At 47.8% G+C, this 21,363-nt stretch overlaps 1 protein-coding gene across 11 annotated transcripts in view; it reads right to left on the bottom strand.

The window, feature by feature from the left end:
• Positions 1–21,363, bottom strand: part of DCAF1 (DDB1 and CUL4 associated factor 1) — a 709,202-nt gene that overhangs the window by 418,922 nt on the left and 268,917 nt on the right. For all 11 annotated transcript variants that reach the window (XM_069206794.1, XM_069206793.1, XM_069206790.1 and 8 more), the window contains one exon: positions 3,749–3,918. In XM_069206794.1, the coding sequence (XP_069062895.1) occupies positions 3,749–3,918 (170 nt within the window). The remainder of the gene's footprint in view (positions 1–3,748; positions 3,919–21,363) is intronic.

Here is a 21,363-nt window from a genome sequence, read left to right on the forward strand (position 1 = left end):
AGCCTAGAAGTTTGGGATACCATAACTGCCTAGCCCAATCTGGAGCCACGAGGAAGACTTGGGCTCAATCGGTCTTGAACTTCCTCAGAACTAGAGCCAAGAGGGGTAGTGATGGAAAGGGATGTCAGGGTCCTGAGCTTCACTCTAAACAGGACGGGCCTCTCAGGGAGTGTCTTCTTGGGTACGCTAGTGTACTGATGCGCATTTTCGGTGGTAGTGAAAAGATCTAGCCAGTGTTCTCCTCATTGCTGGAAAACGCCTTACATCACCCCCGATGTAACGGCCATTCATCATCTGCTAGGCATCAGCAACAGAGTTCATCCACCTTGGAGTTTAGAGAACACACCAGGTGGTTCACCACTACAGAAATAACCTGGTAAGTTAGCCACTTCGGGAAGTTCAGGACCTCTTGGCACAGGACCCAAGCCCCACTCTACCATGCTTGCTGCAGTACCACTTAGTGGAAGTGTTGTCAGTGAGAACCTGTACTAGCCACCCCCCTTTGATGGACGTTAGGAAGGTCCTTAATGCCAAGTGGATAGCCCACAACTCCAATAAACTGGTGTGGTGGTAGTGTTCTGCCAGCAACCAGTCTTCTGACCTCCACCGCTCCTAGATGACTTTCTCAGCCCAGTACTTATTCAACGGTGATCACTGTCAGCTCTGGATAGGGTTAGGAGCGGGGGTATGACAGTGGCCCAATCACAGTCTAGCAGCCACCACTGCAGATCTTTTGCAGTCTCTTCTGAAATCTGGGTATACTTCAATAGGCTCTTCTAGAGCTATGCCTACCGGGACTTCAGGGTGCACCTCAGAAGATGCAGGTGCCATCTGGAGTGGTTGACTGGCAGAAGGCCAAAGGACCCATTCCCAACAGTATCAATGACATCTTCACTAAGACCCAGGTCAGAGGCTGAAACATCAAGATCATTGACTGAAAAGCATAGACTCTTCTTTCTGGGGAGAATGCTCAAACTGCAGTGTATTGATTATGGCTCCGATGAAAAGCAACATCCACAAAGGAGGCAGGTGAGATTTCAGATTGTTGAAAGCAAATCCAAATGATGTTAGGAGGTTCACCATCTAGAGCAGTGGTCTCCAAACTCTTATGCCGCACCCCTCCAGTTGAAAAATAAAAATCACCACCACCAGACTTTTTCACAAATATTTTATAAAGATCGAAATGTTTAAATATGTCTAGATGTATTTAAACATTGTAGTTAAGTACTGTTACATTTTAAAAATGCAATAACATGTTTCTGCTTAAAACAAAACACTGTTATATATGTAATGCTTCTTTTGGCTCTTTTGGTCCAATATTGATTTGGACATTTTACCCCTATGAAGTTTTGATGTATAATGTTATTGAATGGTCAACTGACAGGCTCCATTGTAAATATTTTGTATAATATAAAGGGAAGGTGTATTTGAATTCCGTTCTTACTTGCACAAGCACTTTTTTCTAACACTTTTTTGGGTGTCTCTGGGGCAACTAACTTATTTTAACATATTTGTATGTTTAAATAAATTGTATAGATTTTCATATTGATGGTTTAAAATTACAATACGTTTTGAATCTCAGTATATGAGTGGACGCTGTATGGTTACATATTATTGAAAAAATCTGTGTTAAATAATTTCCATTTGGACCACTGTAGTTGTATTATAAAAATTACCCATGTCCTTGTGGCTACCAATGGGTTACCCTCTGTGTATTTAATTGCTTGGTCTAAAGCAGCCTGCGGCATCCCTGCCGTCCTGAATCGTGTGGGCTGAAGACACCTGTAGGTCTTCCAGAACTGCTGACAGGATTTGACAGACTTTCTGATGGCTGTTGTGGCCTAGGTGGCAGCTGGTATTAAATGAGCGTAAAACCAAAGTAGCAGACAAGAGAACACACTTGCGAAATGTCTCCATGCGCTTAGAACCACAATAAGATGGAGTCATAGAAAATGGATTAGGATTGCATCAGCTGGTGGATGTCTGGACCACCAGACTCTGGCATAGGGTGTTGGGTCAAGAAGTCAAGCGCTCACAGTGCTGGTATGTGGCGAGGAGATAGTTGCGTGTTAACTGTGGGCCCAGAGAAAGACGTTGTCTAAGTGCTCAAGATGGGATCCGTTAAGGATTTATTAAATGATGAGAAGGTCATGAGGTGACCGGCTAGGCTGCAGAATCTCCATCAGAACGTTTTTTTGTTTTTTTCTCCTCGTAGAAAGCTGTAGGTCAAGGACCTTCGCATAGCAAAATAAGCATTTTTCTTATGGCAGGAATAGGGGGAACAACAAGTCCAATGTCTGGGACGGTGTCCAGTAATTTTGGCATACCAATTATCCTTGTTGTACTGTGGGGTGAATTCATCCATGTCATCACAGTCATTGTTGTTAGAATGTGAAGCAAAGATCTAATGTAAAGTATGAACTCTGCCATGAGGTAACGTCAAGGTATGAGAGTCAGACTAAGGGTTGTATAGAGGCTAAGTTTCGGCAGGATCGAGACTAAGACAGCTCTGAGTCAGAAACCATTATACTTTTTCTGGCGCAGATGGTATTGATGTGATAAGAAAACGCACAGGGAGTGGCCCCAGGAACAAAATCTGCACCAAAGCCAGTACAGAACCTGAAGCGGGTTGAAGAGTTACAGACAGTGCATTGGACGAGCCAACCACTGTGACCCTGGCTAGAGGACTCTGCTAGTCCTTGGAGTCTGAAGGCAAGCCAGTGAAATCAGAAGTGTGCCAAAATAAGAGCAGCAATGCCTCCCTCAAGGCCTCTATTTGCTGCAATGTCACCAACAGACTTGTGAATTTGGGTTGCAATCGGGTATACGCTCGGAATCGACTCTTCAGGAGTTCGAGTGGGAGACCAAAAGACAAGGTGATTCTTTTAAACTCTTTCTGAAGTTTCAAAAGCGTCAGGAAGGGTCAGATTCCCAATTTGACTTCTTATGCTTATTTTTGACTTGGCCAAAAGCTTAGTTGAGGATCTGCCACAAGAATGGGACCGTCCTTTTCGACAGGTCTCAGCACAGACTCGTCTTCTGTTTGGCCATGTACAGTTTTGCATTACGGTCCCTTATGGCCTTGGGGTCCATTCGTCACAGGCCCTGGGATATGCTCCAACTCAGAGCACACCTCGTGGGAGTCTGTCAGACATTTGTTTGCAAAGTTGCTACAAAGATAAAAACTCTGTAGTTTCATGCAATGACATATTTCCCTTTACCAACAGAAGAAGAAAAAGAAAGAAAAAAATTTGGCTTAAGATTCCTCAAAGAGGATGTGTGTGCTCTGGATCTTCATCTGAAGACATGGAAAGAAAGGAACTGATGAAAGTTAGTCTGGGTGGAACTTCTATGCAGCTTCGCTCTTCACTTCCGAGTGGACAGACATCTATATTGAGCCCAGAGATACTAACTTCCTATGCACATGATGACTGCTTTTGAGTTTCCCGATCCAGTCTGATGCATAGGGGAATACCAAAAGGTGAGAAATCTGTTGTTAGAAGTATCCATCAGGACTCTACATTTTCAAGAGTTATCACAACATTGCCAGGAGCCAGACAAGCTGCGGTCTAGAACTGGTCAACTCCCATAAAAGCAAGCTTTCCTGATACTTTGAAAACATAAACATTTGCAACTCTGCTTTCCACATGCCTCTCTACTCACTACATATTATTTACCCTGCAATACTGATCCTGTCTCATTCCACACAAAATGGGAAAGAGAACACCAGCAAGTTTTCTTTGCATACCTGGCATAGTAAGTTTTCCAATTAGAGGCAATGGAGATAAGCTGCAGCATGAGCTGTACACAGGACAGCTTCAGGAATACTTCGGCTGGTTCCCAATACAACTGTGCTGGGCCGTACTCTACCAGGAATTCGATCATTTCCACAATTTGCTCATGCGTATAAGAACAAGCCTATGAGAAGAGATATACTGAATTAGGATATGCTTCACCAGGTTTCAGAATACAATACATATTGTCAAGGAAAATGAGTGTTCTAATGATAATCAGACAGCTTCGATCTATGAACAGACGTAAAGGAAACATGATTGTAATGAGACATCAAGCAAGACCTAGAAAAATATTTGAGGCAGAGTGCAGGCTTCTGCAAATAAGAAAGGGTGGTCAGGAGAAGACCTGAGACTGGAGGGGAGAGAAGAATTGAGAGATCAGAATATGAGAAGTAAGACAAAGTAAGAGCCAAGCATGGTAAAGGAAGGAATGAGGAAGAAAAAATGACTCCACAGAAGGGAAGAAAAACTTTAGCAGGGAAAGGAGGCTGACAGAACAAGTGGCAACAAAGTCTTGAGACAAGAACATTCAGTTTTGTTTCTAGATGTCTGGTAGGCAAGAAACATGTAAAAATCCATCTGAAGGGCTGTATGCTATATGCCAAACATATGCTGAACCTGATCAAACATCTCTGCAAAACGATAAAATCTTACACAGAAAAGTGACACTTGTATTCTCCAATATAGGAAACTTTTCCAGAGGCATATGCTGTTATATTTCTCAAAGTGTACAAGAGGGTCTTTTGAAACATTTAAAAAAAATATATTTTTCAAATTCTTATCATTTGGTAAGAATCAACATGTTTTTTTCTAAATGTATTTAACCCCGATAATCTCTATCCCTTCTGCACAAACGTATGATGCTCTGTTGAAAGCAGAATTCAGCCAGTGACTTCTATAACGTTATATTATTTGCATTTGTTTGGTGCTCATCACTTATTCATATGGATACAACCATGTAGTGCAGTTTACTAAAAGGACTGAGACTTCCTAATATTGCCCACCTCTAAGACTGTGCTTTGTTCAATGTGTGAGGTGAAGGAAAACCATTGAATTCAAATGCAGGACCCTCCATAGGTGATCGTCTTAGATGGGGGGGGGGGGGGGGGGGTGGAGTGTAGGAGTATAATTTGAGAGCTTCGACATTTGCTTACGAATCACTCAGATCAGTGGAAAGCCAGGAAATAAAGTTAGCCCACCCATGGTGATGCTGACAATGTGATGTATTTAAATTGTGTTAAACATGTCTCTGATGTTCTGTTTACATTTATTGTGTTTGGTTTTGTTTGTTAAGTGGTGGTCTTGTTCTGTTCACTAATTTTGGGTGTAACGAAAGACTTTCAAGAAAGAAACTGAAGGCCTGGCTTGCCGGTACCCAAAACAACTGGTAAGTCTTAGGGCTCTCAGTGACAGTTCTGCTCAGAGCCTTGAGGGCACAGAGAGACTTTGTGGGACAATCGTCGAGGAGCAGAAAAAACGGTGCGGTCCATAGCATTTCTGAGGATTAGTTGAAGCCCATACAGCAAAACATGATTCTTTCAAACTGGGAAATGTAATAGTAAGAATCCCATGAATCCCCAAGAACCAGCTCAAACTGCTGGAGAGGAGGAGGCAAGTAATGATGACGGCCAGCAGTTGTACTGGGAAGGTGCGGGGACAGCAACAAACAGGGCTGGGGTGGGCCAGAGTGAGAGAAGATGCTGGGACAATGCCAAATGACTTCTGGGGATTCTGCGACTGACTGACCTCATAGTACCTACCACACATTCAAAACCAGCCTTAATAACCAACTTCATTGAACTCTTTCCTCCTAAACATATATGGTTCAAAGAGGAATAGGCAGGGCAGAGGTGAGATTTTAAAGCTACGTCAAATAGATGTAAGAGAAATATGATTAGGTGCATAATACCCTCCTTCGAGCTCCATCACCCCACCTCCTTTTCTCCAAGGAGAAGAAAACAGGAAATAAATTACTGCAATGAAGTCTATTGAAGGATTCTTTGTCAACATGTACTTTAGGACTGGTAACACACTAATATCGGCAGTTGCTGAGACACAGGCGCTAGATGAGAGAGTGTAAATTGTAGAGAATGAAGTCGGGACATTGATAAACATGGAGTAGAGTCACAATACTCAAAAACATTATGAGACAGTATGGTATTTGTCAGACTGAGAAGCACGGCTTTCAACACTTTCCTCTAGTAATTAAAGACCAGGTAAAGTTCCATCACATCAAACAACTGTCTTCATCTGCCTTGTAGACAATGGTAAGTCTCACTAAGGATATGTACACTCCTACTTCTTATTTTGCTTCTGTAAAGTGTGGTCAGTTTCACATTCTGCCACACAAGTTGGACAAGTCACATTTTCATGTTCTTAAAGCAGTGCCACATTTGTAATAAAAGTAAGTGCCAGGGCCTTCATCAGGAGACCCTGCAGCTTGCACCACCCATTGTACATGCTAGTGCTGCCAATGTCAGTACAAACACAACTAACTACCACACTTATACAAGTGGGACAATTAAAACTATTCCATTACCCCAAAGCTATAAGAACGGCTTGGCAGCAGGTATTGGCCATTTTTTATGTAAAATAAATTAACCCCTTTGTTGATCCCTTAACACGCCCGCATCCCCACTGCCAAGCATTTTTTGGCTATTTGGGGTAGCTCGCACTTACACCTCCATAACCTTTTGTCCAGATAAGGTGTCCACGCCAAATCTGCATCCTTTTTTCCCCAACATCCTGGGGATTCTATAGGTACCCAGAGTTTGTAGATTATCCTGGTGGGGATCCAAGAAATTAGTTAAAATACAGCTAAATTTGGGAGTTTTGGGGGAGGTGGGAAATTAGGGAAAAAAGTGCTTCAGAAGAAAGTGTCTGTTTTTTCCCTGCAAATGGCATCAACAAAGGGTTTGCGGTGCTAAAAATCAGCATCTTTCCAGCTTTAAGGAACAGACAGACTGGAGTCACAAAATCAAGTTTTTCAACAACGTTTTGGCGTTTTACTGGGACACAGCCCATTTTTCCTATTTTATTTGTGTTTCAACCACCTTCCAGTAAGTGGTAAAAATGGGTGTAAAACCAATGGTGGATCCAGGAAAGCTATACATTTCTGGAAAGTAAACCAATTTCTGAATTCAGCACGGGGTCATTTGTGTATTTCCTTTAAGGGTTTCCTCCTTCAGAAAGTTGAAATAAAAAAATATTGAAATTGAGTTGAAAAAATAGCAATGTGTGTTCATGTTTTCTTCTTCTAACTATGGCAGATTTTCGAAAGTAATATACCATTAATTCCACTGGAGCCTCCTGGCTGCAGCAGTAAATAGGGCGTGTAGGTTCACCAAGAAACCAAAGTACCCAAAGCCAATAACTGAGCTGCACCTACAATGGTTTTTATTGTGTACCAGGTATACTGCAATTTATTTGGTAAAATATAAAGATTGAAAAATAGGTATCAAAGAAACCTATGGATTTCTGAAATGGGCACAAGATATATAGTTTAGAAGCAGTGGTTATTATTTGCACACCTCTGAATTTGTGGGCACCCATACCAGCATGTGAATTAGAAGGCACTTTTTTTTTTTTTAATATACACACAGCCTTACACTTGGAATGTGCAAATGCAAAGAAAGACAATTGGCAATTCCACTTATTCTACTAACCTGTGTTCCTTTATGTCTCCTGATAAAAATGGCACCTCACTTGTGTGGGTAGGCCTACTGCCCACAACAAGAAATGGCCCAAAATAAAACATGGACACAACACATTTTTCCACAGACAACTGACCCTTTATTTTCAATCTGCCTAGCTGTGGATTTCGGGCCCTAGCTCAGCCGGCACCTGTGGAAACCTGGCAAACCTGTACATCTGTGAAAACTAGACACCCAGGGGAATCCATAACGGGGTGACTTGAGTGCTGCTCACCACATTTTTCTACCCAGAATCCTTTGCAAACCTCAAAATGTGTCTAAACAAACCATATTTTCCTCACATTTCTGTGATGAAAAGTTCTGTAATCTGAAGGGAACCACAAACTTCCTTCCACCTAGCATTCCTCCAAGTCTCCCAATAAATAAAGTACCTCACTTGTGTGGGTAGGCCTACTGCTCACGACAGGAAACAGCCCAAAACGCAACAGGGACACATCACATTTTTCCACTGAAAACGGACCCTTTATTTTTGCAAAAGTGCCTAGCTGTGGATTTTGGGACCTAGCTCAGCCAGCACCTAGGGAAACCTAGCAAACCTGTACATTTTTTAAAACTAGACAGAGGGGAATCCAGGATGAGGTGACTTGTGTGGCTCTCACTAGGTTGTGTTACCCAGAATCCCTTGCAAACCTCATAATTTGCCTAAAAAAAAAACCCTACATTTTCCTCATTTCTGTGATGGAAAGTTCTGGATGGAATCTGAGGGGAGCCACAAGCTTCCTTCCACCCATCATTCCCTCAAGTCTCCCGATAAAAATGGTACCTCACTTGTGTTGGTAGGCCCAATGCCTGCGACAGTCCAAAACGTATTATGGAGACATTAAAATTATCTAGCACACTACAACCTGGGTTTGCAAGGGGGTAACCTGCATTTCTGAAAACTAGACACCCGGGGGAATCCAGGGAGGGGTGGCTTGCACAGATCCTGCAACTCTTTCATACCCAGAACCCCCTACAAACCTCACATTTTGCTTAAAACATTTGTGTGGGGGATCACTGCAATGGCACGAATTTATTACCACCCAGCATTCCCTTCAGTCTCCCAATAAAGATGATATCTCACTTGCATGGGTGAGTGAAGTGCCTGCTAAAGGGATGTGCCAGAAACGTGTAGCGATTGAGAGGGCACCAAAGCACGTTCATAAGCGGAGGGGTTTCTTTTTATACGTTTTTAGGCTGACTGCTTTGGGCACCCACATTTTCACTAGTGCCAAACTCAAGGCTACTCAATTTATGAACCTCACAGGTATGAACATTTGAAATGGCTTGACAGGATTTTAACCTGTAACCATGTTGTAAAACACAGATTTCAGACACCCAGAATAGGGTCAAGGGGGAAACCTTTATATGCGCCAGTGCTGCCTCTGGTGGGACTCCAGCACAGGGATCCCTGGCCATTTTCACAAATAAGCAACTTACACCATGAATGGAGATGAAACTAATGACGGCAGAGGACTTCTTTCAACAGCCTGTCTGATTGAGACACACAATTATTCACCAAATTTTCTTCACCTTCTTTGTAGTAATTTGTTCAGTCATTTTCTCAAGCTCCTCGCTAGGAACCCCCAGGTGGGGGGATCTATCTGCTTAATGAGATTAGCAAAAATTATTCTAGATTAATACCATCTTCATATCACACCTACCGATTCCTAACTTCTTAGAAAAACAATACCTCTTCGGAGTATACGGAGTACATTTGGCATGCTTGAATTTTAGTAGGGTTTTGTGCTTTGGTAATGTAATTATATCCTAATTCTAATGCTTTTATCTCTTCTTGTAATTTTCATAAATTAATGAATTATATAAATTTAAATAGCTCAATAACTGCCCAAGGGCGTCAAGGCGCTGACAGCTAATCTCAAGAGAAACACTGCCCACGTCAGGATCCAGAAAGGTGGAAAAGGCCTTATAAGAAGGAGAAAAGCCATGTTTTTAAGACCTTCCCTACGGGCATATGCATCATTTCTCTTCTCTTTTTTGTGTGAGCCCTTCAAAACTATTAGAGTCCAAACAACTGTCTTTGAGGAACTTTTCAGTTACCTTCAGTAGCACCTGAAGTAGAAGATACTTTATCTAACGGCAGATTCCTCATCTTCAAATTCTCCCTGGGCGTCAGACTGGATAAGGAAGATTGTCGGGAACAGTACCTTTGCGAGCTGATAGGTGGCGTCGATCAGCTCCACGTCCGTCACCATCCGCACCAGATATGACATTACTGGGTCCTATTTAGGCGCCGCCCAGGCGCGTTTGCGTCAATTTCTTTCCACACCACAAGCACAGATCCAAGAACACCGACTACTGTTGGGTCAAAACTAAGGCCCTGAAAGGAGAGTCCTTGTCAAGGAGGATGGGTGGGTCGGTAAGGAATATGCAGCTAGATATAATGTCTACCAGATAAGGCTTAATGGAAGGCTAAGTAAGGTGACAGAGACATCTAGTTGCAGATTCCTTACCTCTGAATAGATACCCAAGCAATACCTTCCCAGGAGGAGGGTCTGCGAGTCAAGCTCATACTAGAAAGTCCTGCAGGGTCGAATGGGCCAAGCCCCCGTCCCTACGGACCTGACTTTCCATGGAGTAGTGTTAGGTAATCGTGTGCAGTGATGCCAATGTTCCTGCCTGGCAGATGTCCAAGACAAACTCCTCTTGCTAACACAGTGGTCACAGTTTAAGCTCGGGTAGAATAAGCGTGTAAAACCTCGGGGTAGCTTCTTGGCCAGTGTGTAGCAGGTCTTAATGTAGAGAACCACCCATCTGGAGATGGTCCACGTCTGCACTGCACCCACATACCCAACAAAGATTTGGTCATTCCCCTGACTCCCCCCCAGAACTCTTTTCTATGTTCAAGGTAGAACTCAAAACACTTTTTGGGTGCAGGCGGTGAAGTCGCTCTTCTTCCTCAGAAGGATGCAGGAGTGCGTAAAAAGTAGGCAAGGTGATGATCAGCCAACAAGAAAGGGTGCAACCACTTTTGGCAGAAAAGAGACCCTAGTGCGAAGCAACTAGGTGCAACCACTTTTGGCAGAAAAGAGACCCTAGTGCGAAGCACTACTTTGTTTGGATAGATAAAAGGGTAGGGCAGGTTAGATGACAATGCCTGCAGCTCACTCACCCCCCGGGCAGATGCCATGGCCACAAGAAAGGTTATTTTCAAAGTGAGAAACCTGAGAGGACAATATTGGAGAGGCTTCAAAGGAACACACATCAGAATGGTCAGAACCAAATTCAAATCACATTGGGGCATAATGGAGCAGACCATTGAGGAACATAAGTACAATAGGAGATTTAAAGGAAGAAGGTTGATCAAGCGACCTCAAAAAAGTAGAAATAGCAGACAAACATCCCTCAAGAGTGCACAGAGCACGGCCTGGCTGAGGAAGGGAAAGGATGAACAACAGGACCTCAGAGAGAGGGGCAGAGAGGGATTCAACAGACTTGTCTGTCCACCATGCCACAAATTTCTTCCAATGACAGGCGTACCCTGTTTTGGTGGAGGGACAACTGGCTGCCAACATTACAGACTTCGGGAGGGAGGCCAAAGGCTGTCAACTGCGACCACTCAATTTCTTGATAGAAGGAAAGAAAGCCTTTCAAAGCGGCCAGATCGGACAGAGCTCCAGCAGGTAGATATAGAGTCCGGTCTCCGCCGGAGACCAGATACCTCTGATCTCAACCTCTCCCAGATGGCTGTCCCATCCCAAGAGTGGCGCATCGGTCACTACTGTCAGATCTTGTTGGGGGAAGGAGAGGGACCTGCCTCAATCGCAGTTCGTCAACGACCACTGCAGATCTTTTGCAGTCCCCTCCGAGATCTGGACCATGTCCGAGAGATTTCCCTGATGCTGCGTCCACTGGAACTTCAGGTCTCACTGCAGATCCCGCATATGCTATCTGGTATGTGGTACCAGTAGGATGAAGGAGGCCTTGAGGCCCAACATCTGAGAGTCATTCTCACCGAAATCCAGGTTAGAGGATGAAACATCGGTATCATAGCCTGAATATCCTAGACTCGACCCAAGGGAGGATAGGCCTGAGACTACACTGTGCAACTGAGAGGGAGTCAGGTGTGACGTTGGCACATTTATAGTGAATCCCAGCGAATAAAGGAGGTGCGCAGTAGTCTGGAGGTGGGAGACGACAACCTTGGGCGAGCCCGCCTTAAAAAAACAGTCATTGAGATGTGCTGCAACCACCGCCATAACCTTGATGAACACCCAAGGTGTGTTGGTAAGGCCAAAGAAGGGTAAGGTGAAATGAAAGTGCTCATGCCCTACCGTGAACTGAAAGTAATGACTGTGGGCAGGCAGGACGTCACCAGGCAGGTCGCTCCCCCCATCTGCCACGCAGCCCCCTGTGGGTTGATCCTCCGTTGCCGCTTTTGCTGCCTGACTACTCGCTCCCTAGTTTCTGTACCCCTGCGCTTGGCTTCTGTTCCACTTTGTTTTTTGATTCTGTGCCCCTGTGGTTTGCTTTCTGTACCCCTGTGCTCTGTTGTCCCTCTCCCGCCGTCTTTTCCCGCTGTTTTTTCCCCGGGTTTTTCCCTGGGTTTTTCCCTTGCTGCTGAGCCCCTGCTGCCCCACCCCCTTCACTCCCATTGGCCGCCCCGCTCCCACCTCCCAGCTGCTCCTCCCTCCCTCTGCCCTCATATGGAGGGCGCGAAGGGGCGCGCCTAAGGCAAGCCCATCTGCGCCTGGACCGCACCCAGCACCAGAACCCCTGGAACCCGCAACGCCAGACTGCACTACGACGCAAGCACCCTCCACGCACTCAACACCAGACGAGACCACCCCCTGCTACCGGGCCACCCCGAAACGCACCCAGGGGCCTTTCACCTGCCGGAACTGCAGATTCACCAGCATCCAACCCTCCACACCACCAGCCAGAGAACCCAACCACCTCCGCTGCATCCTCCTCAACACCCGCTCCGCTCGCAAGCACACCATCGAACTTTGGGACCTCCTAGACTCCACCGCACCTGATGTCGCCTTCCTGACGGAGACCTGGCTAAACGGCACCTTAGCACCAGACATCGCCATAGCCATCCCACAGGGCTACAAGATCTCCCGCAGAGACCGCACCAACGGAGTGGGAGGAGGAATCGCCATCATCCACAAAGACTCCATCAAAATCTCAACGAACACCGATGACACCCTCACCACCGCCGAGCACATGCACTTCCAGATCCACAACCGACCCCAACACCACCCTCAGAGGAACTCTCATCTACAGACCTCCCGGACCCCGCCCAGAGTTCAGTGACACCATCGCCGACATCCTCAGCACCCACGCCCTCGCTTCCACGGACTACATCCTCCTCGGGGACCTGAACTTCAACCTCGAGAACAACAACGACACCAACTCCACCGCCCTGATCGACAAGCTTGCCAACCTCGGACTCAAACAGCTCGTAACGACACCCACTCACGCCGCTGGACACACGCTCGACCCCATCTTCTCCGCAAGCCCCCATGTCTCCTTCAACCACACCACCGAACCACACTGGACCGACCACAGATGCGTCCACTTCACCTTCAGAAAACCCACCACACACCACCGCACCCAACAGCTACCACGCCGCTGCTGGGGCAAGGTCACCGAGGACCAACTGACTACCGCCCTCGCCCTGAGACCACCCACCGACCCAGACACCGCCGCGACCAACACCCTCGCCCCTCTCAAGACCTTTACAACCAACCACACCAACGAGAAAGCCGCCTGGTTCACCGAGGACCTCCGGATCTCCAAGCACACCTGTCGGAAGCTGGAGAAGAAATGGCTCCACGACCGAACACCAGACAACCACACAGCCCTCAAGAGCGCCACCCGCAGACATCAACAACTCATCAGGACCGCCAAGAAGACCGCCTTTAAGGACCGCCTAGACAACAACGCACACAACACCAAAGAGCTCTTCAGCATCGTGAAAGAACTCTCCAACCCCAGCTCCATCACCAACAACATCCTGCCATCTCAAGACCTGTGCGACTTCCTGGCCACCTTCTTCCACCGCAAGATCACCGACATCCACGACAGCTTCAACCCCGACCCCCCCACACCCACCACCGAGTCCACCACCCCTGCGACTACCACTCACACCAGTCGCCTGACCGTCTGGTCCAGCATCAGCGACGAAGACACCATCAAAACCATGAACTCCATCCACTCCGGATCCCCATCGGACCCCTGCCCTCACCACGTCTTCAACAAAGCCAACGCAGCCATCGCGCCCCACCTCCGGAAAACAATCAACTGTTCCTTCGAGACAGCAACCTTCCCAGAAAGCTGGAAGCACGCCGAGATCAACGCCCTTCTGAAGAAGCCAAAGGCGGACCCCAAGGACCTCAAGAACTTCCGGCTCATCTCCCTGCTCCCTTTCCCGGCAAAAGTGGCCGAGAAGATTGTCAACAAACAGCTGACCCGCTACCTCGAAGTCAACAACATCCTGGACCCTTCCCAATCCGGTTTTCGCAGTAACCACAGCACCGAGACCGCCCTCATTGCCGCCACTGACAACATCCGGACCCTGATGGACAAAGGAGAAACAGCCGCCCTCGTCCTCCTGGACCTATCAGCAGCCTTTGACACGGTCTGCCACCGCACCCTATCAGCACGCCTCCATGACGCCGGTATCCAAGAGAAGGCCCTGGCCTGGACCACATCCTTCCTCTCCGGCAGAACCCAGAGCGTCCGCCTCCCACCCTTCCTCTCCAAAACCACAGAGATAATCTGCGGCGTCCCACAGGGATCCTCCCTCAGCCCGACACTGTTCAATATCTGCATGGCCCCCCTCGCCCACGTCGCACGACAACACAACCTCAACATCATCTCCTAGGCCGACGACACCCAGCTGATCATATCCCTCACCGAAGATCCCCACACTGCCAAAGCTAACCTCCACCGAGGAACGAAGGCCGTAGCCGACTGGATGAAGGACAGCAGACTGAAGCTGAACTCAGACAAGACGGAGATCCTCATTCTCGGACCCACCCCATCAGCCTGGGACTACTCTTGGTGGCCCACGTCACTAGGCACAGCCCCAGAACCCACGGACCATGCACGCAACCTGGGGGTCATCCTCGACTCCACTCTCTCCATGACCAGGCAGGTCAACGACGTCTTCGCGTCCTGCTTCAACACCCTCCGTATGCTCCGCAGGATCTTCAAATGGATCCCCCTCGACACGAGAAAAACCGTTACCCAGGCCCTCATCACCAACAGACTCGACTACGGGAACGCCCTCTACTCAGGAACTACAAACAAGCTCCTGAGACGACTCCAACGCATCCAGAGCACCTCGCCCGACTCATCCTCGATGTCCCCCGCCGCAGCCACATCACACTCCACCTGAGAGACCTGCACTGGCTCCCCGTCAACTAAAGGATCACCTTCAAGCTCCTAATCCACGCACACAAAGCACTGCACAACACCGGACCCACCTACCTCAACAACCGACTCAGCTTCCACACCCCCACCCGAAGCCTCCGCTCAGCCAACCTCGCCCTCACCACAGTCCCCCGTATCCGAAAAACCACCGCCGGCGGCAGATCCTTCTCCTACCTCGCCGCCAAGACCTGGAACACTCTCCCCACCATCCTACGACAGACCCAGGACCTGCTGGCCTTCAGAAGACTCCTCAAGACCTGGCTCTTCGACCAGTAGCACCCCCCCCCCTCCCCAGCGCGCCTTGAGACCCTCGCTGGTATGTAGCGCGCTTTACAAATGCAGTGATTGATTGATTGATTGATCCAGTATCCTGGATCCAGGGCAGATAGAACCTGAGCCAATGTGAGCATTCTGAACTTTACCTTCTTGAGGAAGAGACTGGGGGACCAAAGGTCTAAGATAGGGCGGAAGCCCCTGTCCTCTTTGGCAACCCCTGTCCTCTTGTGCTCATGGCTTACCGTAAACTGTAAGTAACGTCTGTGGGCAGGCAGGATGCTACCATCCAGTCTCCTGGATCAAGGGCAGATAGAACCTGAGCCAACGTGAACATACTGAACTTTACCTTCTGGAGGAAGAGACTGAGGGACCAAAGGTCTAGGATAGGGCAGAGACCCCTGTCCTCTTTGGGAACCAGAAACCAGCAGGATTAGCAACCACAGCCGCCTATACTTTGCACAGGAACCCTCGCTAAGGCTTCCTTGGCCAAGAGAGCCGTAACTTTCTCGTGAAATGATCCTCCGTCATCTGATTGTAGGATGGTAGCAAGGAATGGAGGGGTAATCTCAAAGAGGTGGGAGTATCCCTCTGCTAATTCCACCTGTCTGATGTAATGGATTGCCAGCGGAGCAGGTGATGGTAAATCCTCCCGCCAACAGGCCCATGGTGGGAGACAGTCAGACCAAGGTTTACAGGCTGCTGGGGGAAGGGGGTGGGGGTACTGACCAGACCGCTGGCCATCTGACTGATGAGGGCGGCGGGTCCAATGTGTAGGAAGCTGGCCTTGTGTGTGGTGGTCCAACCACATGGAATCACTATCCTCTCCTATGCAGATGACACTCAACTCATCCTCTCCCTCACCCGCAACCCCACCATCGCCAAAACCAACCTACACGCTGCTCTCCTCGAAACGCCAACTGGATGACAACTAACCACCTCAAGCTTAACTCCAACAAAACCGAGATCCTCATCTTCGGCCCCAACAAAACCATATGGGATGACTCCTGGTGGCCCACCGCCCTAGGCCCCGCACCCACCCCGGCAAACCACGCACGGAACCTCTGCATCATCCTGGACCCCTCCCTCTCCATGACACAACAAATCAATGCACTAACCTCCTGCAACTTCCACACACTCCACACTCTAAAAATATCCTTCAAATGGATTCCTCCAGAGACCAGGAAAACAGTCACTCATGCACTCATCAGCGGCAGGCTTGACTACGGTAACGCCCTCTACACCGGCACCACACTCCAACGCAAACTCCAGAGAATCCAAAACATAGCCGCACGCCTCGTCCTTGGCCTCCCCCGCCACGAACGAATCTCACCACACCTCAAATCTCTTCACTGGCTCCCCATAGACAAGAGAATCACTTTCAAGATCCTCATCCACGCACACAAATCCCTCCACAACACCGGCCCGACATACCTCAACGAAAGAGTGAACTTCCACACTCCCACCCGCAACCTCCGATCAGCCGACCTCGCACTAGCTACAGTCCCCCCGCATCTGCCGAACCACCACAGGAGGCAGGGCCTTCGCCTACCTCGCCCCCACAACCTGGAACTCCCTCCCCACCAACCTCCACAAAACCAAAGACCTCCTACTCTTCAGAAAAAAACCTCAAGACATAGCTGTTCGAACAGTATCACCCACCCGCCCCCCAACTAGCGCCTTGAGACCCTCACGGGTGAGTAACGCGCTCTATAAAATTGTTTGATTGATCTCTGCTCTGCAGTGACATCGGAACCACATATAAGCACCACCCCGGCGTGCTGATGCCAGATTCTTTCTGGACTCAGTCAACCTCAATAACTGAAACGGAACACATGACAATGTGCAGATCCCTGACTTGGGACCTCTTTATAGATTAAAGAGACCATTTTGAAATGTGGGGAGGAGGAAAGCAGGTGGGAAAGCTGTGGTTATATAGTGTGTTCACCAGACTGACTGTTACCAAATTAAGTAGCTTGTTCTTCTGATGGACACTTTTAATCACAGATTTCTAATCTTGAAAATAGATACCAAAGCAGTACCTCCCAAGGTGAGAGGTCTGCGGAATGGCTCAAAACAAAATGTTCCCCTTTGCCAGACTTGGTTATCAACCCTGTAATGCTTCATGAACATGTGGTGTAATAGAGGCTTAGAATAGGCACTCACCGTGGTAGAGCCATGGCTGTGGTCGAATGAGTATTCATACCCTTTGTGGCAGCTTCTTGGTCAGTGCATAGCAGATTATAATACAGTGGACAATGTACGTTGAAATTGTCCTTTTCTGCACTGTCTTACCCTTCTTTGCCCCAGAGCACCCCATGAAGAGCTGATAACCTCCTCAATGGTCCTTGGTATAATCGACGTAAAAGCTCAAAGCACTTTTGGGGTCTAAATGATGGAGTCTAACCTCCCATTTCAAACGGTGATGCAGAGCAAATAATGCCAAAAATGTGATGGATTATCTGACATTAAAAAAAAGTCAGGCCCTTTAGCAGAAATGTCCCTCTGGTCCGCAACACCAGTTTGTCTGGGTAAAAAGGTGATGTATGGTTAGGGAAAATACAGAGCTTAAAGTTCACTAATGCTGCAGGCTGAAGTTATCTAAATGAGAAAGACTGTTTGGAGAGTTAGGAGATGTAATGGATGGGTGTGCATAGGCTTAAATGGGGTACAGAGAAGAACGCAAAAAATAAATCAGGCCTTACTTGGGCATCATAAAAGGTGGAGTTTTAAAAAAGGACAGCTGGTCTGGCAAATGCAAAAAGGCCAAAAGAGCTGACAAATTACATTTAACAGTGCCTATGTCCTTGCTGAGCTAGGGACAGCACAGAAAGAAAAACATCCTACAACCTTGTTTGTAATGGGTTTGCATATTGGGAACTACACTAGACTACAAACTTACCCTAGCGCGCAACAAAAACATTTTGTAGATGGACGCTAGAATGAAATCCATGACTTTGTGAGGGAAGTCAAGAATAGGCAACTGTTGCCACTCAATCTCCATGCATGTAAGTACAGGCTGCACAGATCCTGGTGCAGGACACTGCCTTGTTACTTTGACAAAGTCTCAAGCTCCACTCTAAGTGAGATGCATCTTTGAGAGAGACTTCTTGAGAACTCCAGCAAGCAAAAGTGTTGACATTGCACATTCTCAATGGTGGCAAAGAGATCAAGCCAGAGATTTGACCATTGTTAGAAGATGCCCTGTGTCACCTTGAGGTGTGTCATTCAACATCTGCTAGGTGTCGCCGGCTGAGTTGGTCTGCCCAAGCATTCAAAGATTCCGGCAGGTGGTTCATGACCAGGTAAATGCCCCAAAGATCCAGAGATGCAGGCCTCCCTGGCCCAGGACCCAATTCGGCCCTGCCTGTTGCAGTACCACATGGTGTAGGGTTTTGTCTGTGAGAACCTAGATAAGCCTCCCTTTGATGGTCAACAGGAAGGACTTCAACACTATGGAAATGGCCTGCAACTCGAACAGGTTATTGTGGACCGAGCCTAACCTGGAGACCAGAGTCCTCTGACTGCTACCTCTTCCAGGTGGGCCAACCAACAGTGATGCATGCATATCAACCATCCACTCTGGGTGGGACAGGAAGAGGAATCTGCTCCCCAGTGCAATTGTAGTCGAGCAGCCACCACTGCAGGTCTTTTGCACCATCATTCAAAACCAGCATGGATTCCAACTGGTTCCCTAGGTGCTGAACCCACTTAAATTTCAGTGCCCACTGCTGAGCCCACAAGTGCCATCTGGCGCTGCTCACCAGCAAGATGGAGAAGTCTCAGGTCCACAATCACCGAGACCAAGGGCAGAGGCGGAAACATCGGGACCACAGCCCGAAAGTCCTGGACTGGCTGAACCAGCTTGAAACTGGTTGCATCCAGAATGGCTTGAATGACTGGGAGCCTGTGAGAAAGACCCTTGTGCAACTTTGGCATGTTTAGCGAGGATTCTAAAGACGTTAAGATGTCTGCATTATCATGAAGTGGTCTGTGACTGGCTGTGGCAAACCTTGTTTCAACAGCCAGTCATCAAGGTAAGGGTTAGACTGGTAAGCCCGACCTTTGAAGGTGTGCAGCAGCCACTATCACTTCTGTGAACACCCAAGGGAAGCACAGAAAACTGAAAATGGTGTTTGGTTTTGGCCCATCTTAAACAGCGGGTACTGCCTTGCAGGACTGCAGGGTGCACTACTGCATGCCTGGCACTACCATCCACCTACCTAAATTCAGGGCTGATAGAATCTGGGCCAATGTGAGCATCCTGAATTTGTCCTTCAGTCAGAAATTGAGAGGGCAAAAATCTAATATGGGATGAAATCCTCATCCTCCTTCCACACCACAGTATAACGGAAGTAACGTCCTGTTCCTTTTTATACTGCAAAACACTCTATAGATCCTTTGTCGAATGATGGACAAGTGGCCTTCCGAAAGCTGATCTGCCGTGGATGGGGGTATTGGCCAGGTCAGACAAGAATGACAAGGTGTATCCTTGCTTAACTATTTGAATCAACCATTTGTCTGATGTAATACTCTGCCACCTGTGGAGGTAATCAGTTATCCCACCGCCAACAGGGTGGCCATATGTCTCCAAGAGCAAACTGAAACAGCTTGGAATCTGGAAAGGTGAGAGGTCAGTATGCTGTGCGAGAGGGTCAGGACATTGATGGCTGGACTCCTGATCCCAGCCTTGAAAGGACTGTTGGGGGGGGGGGGGGGGGGGGGGGGGGTCTGTTGATGGGGTGGGGGCCTTGGTATTTCTTTACACCAAACCCCTTCCTATTCCTTAAAAAGGGGAGATAGGAATTTTGACACACTTGCTTTGACAAGACAAGGAAGCAGGCTGTGGAACTGCTTTCCTTGAAATGCCTTCGTGTCAAGTATGCTTGGTCTCCGAAGAGCCAGGTGCGGCCAAATGGCATCCATGGGCCACGCTGAAACACCTTGCTCCTTGCTGTCTTTGGTTTTGGCCACACAGGCATCAACGCCAAAGGTGTTCCTTCAGTTTCCTCGACAGATGTGCTAAAAGAGGTCAGTGACTGGTCATTGGCTAATATGCTGGTACTCTGGGGAATCTTTCCTCCTATGTCTCAACATTGAGGGAGTCTTGTTTGATAAAGATATCGAGTGTCTCGGCACGTGGCTGTTTGCATTTTTAGGTGCGCCCAAACTCTCTCTTCTGTACCTTAGCCTATTTGTGCCGTGGAATGTAATGCAGGGCTCACAGAGGCCCTAATTGTGCTGGGGAGAGAGATAGAGGTTGTAAATGCCGAGGTGAACAGTCCCAGGGTATTTGGAGTTGCACTTTGGGCAAAATCATAAGGGTGTTCCTTCCACCACCCTGTTCATGCCAACATTCTCTGAGTTGTTTTACTGATGATCAAGAAGAACTCAATCGGATCTTTAGACCATTGCATGGTGTTCCTTCTTGATTTGATCATTAAAAAAATAGCAAAAATTGTTCTCTGATCATCAGTGTCTAAGTTAACAAACAGCCAGGTCTGAGAAACGCATGGGGAACGTGTCAATCATGGAACCATTACTGAACATGCACACACCAGATGATGGGAGCAGAAAAACAGTGGAATCACTGCCCTTGCACATTGTAGTAAGGGAGGAGTCACGCAGTCCAGTGAGGACCTGGCTTGGCAGTTCGGTCTGGACTGTTCCCATGAGGAACAGGGTCAAGACTGATTTGCATATGGCTGGGTCCAAACTGGGGTGGCATGGTGAGCAAAAGAACGATGGATTAAACCCAGATCTATGACTGGGGGTGAGTGTTTGACAATGTTCAGCATTCCGTCCATCACTTGTTGTTTTTGCTTTGTCGCCCTAAGTGGGAAGGGTATGCCCAGACGTGGGTCCCGTGCTTCCCATGCCACTGGATTCAAGCTAGCCTGGCTGATGAGGGGTGAAACCCCGAAACCGGTCCCAGGATGCTTGTTTCCGGTCCAGTGAGGACCTGGCTTGGCAGTTCGGTCTGGACTGTTCCCATGAGGAACAGGGTCAAGACTGATTTGCATATGGCTGGGTCCAAACTGGGGTGGCATGGTGAGCAAAAGAACGATGGATTAAACCCAGATCTATGACTGGGGGTGAGTGTTTGACAATGTTCAGCATTCCGTCCATCACTTGTTGTTTTTGCAGGAGTCACGCAGTATCCTGTGACTCGCAGCTTCTTTGAAGATAAACCACTTGTG

The sequence above is a fragment of the Pleurodeles waltl genome, chromosome 9, assembly GCF_031143425.1.
Source record: "Pleurodeles waltl isolate 20211129_DDA chromosome 9, aPleWal1.hap1.20221129, whole genome shotgun sequence".
Taxonomy (NCBI): Eukaryota; Metazoa; Chordata; class Amphibia; order Caudata; family Salamandridae; genus Pleurodeles; species Pleurodeles waltl.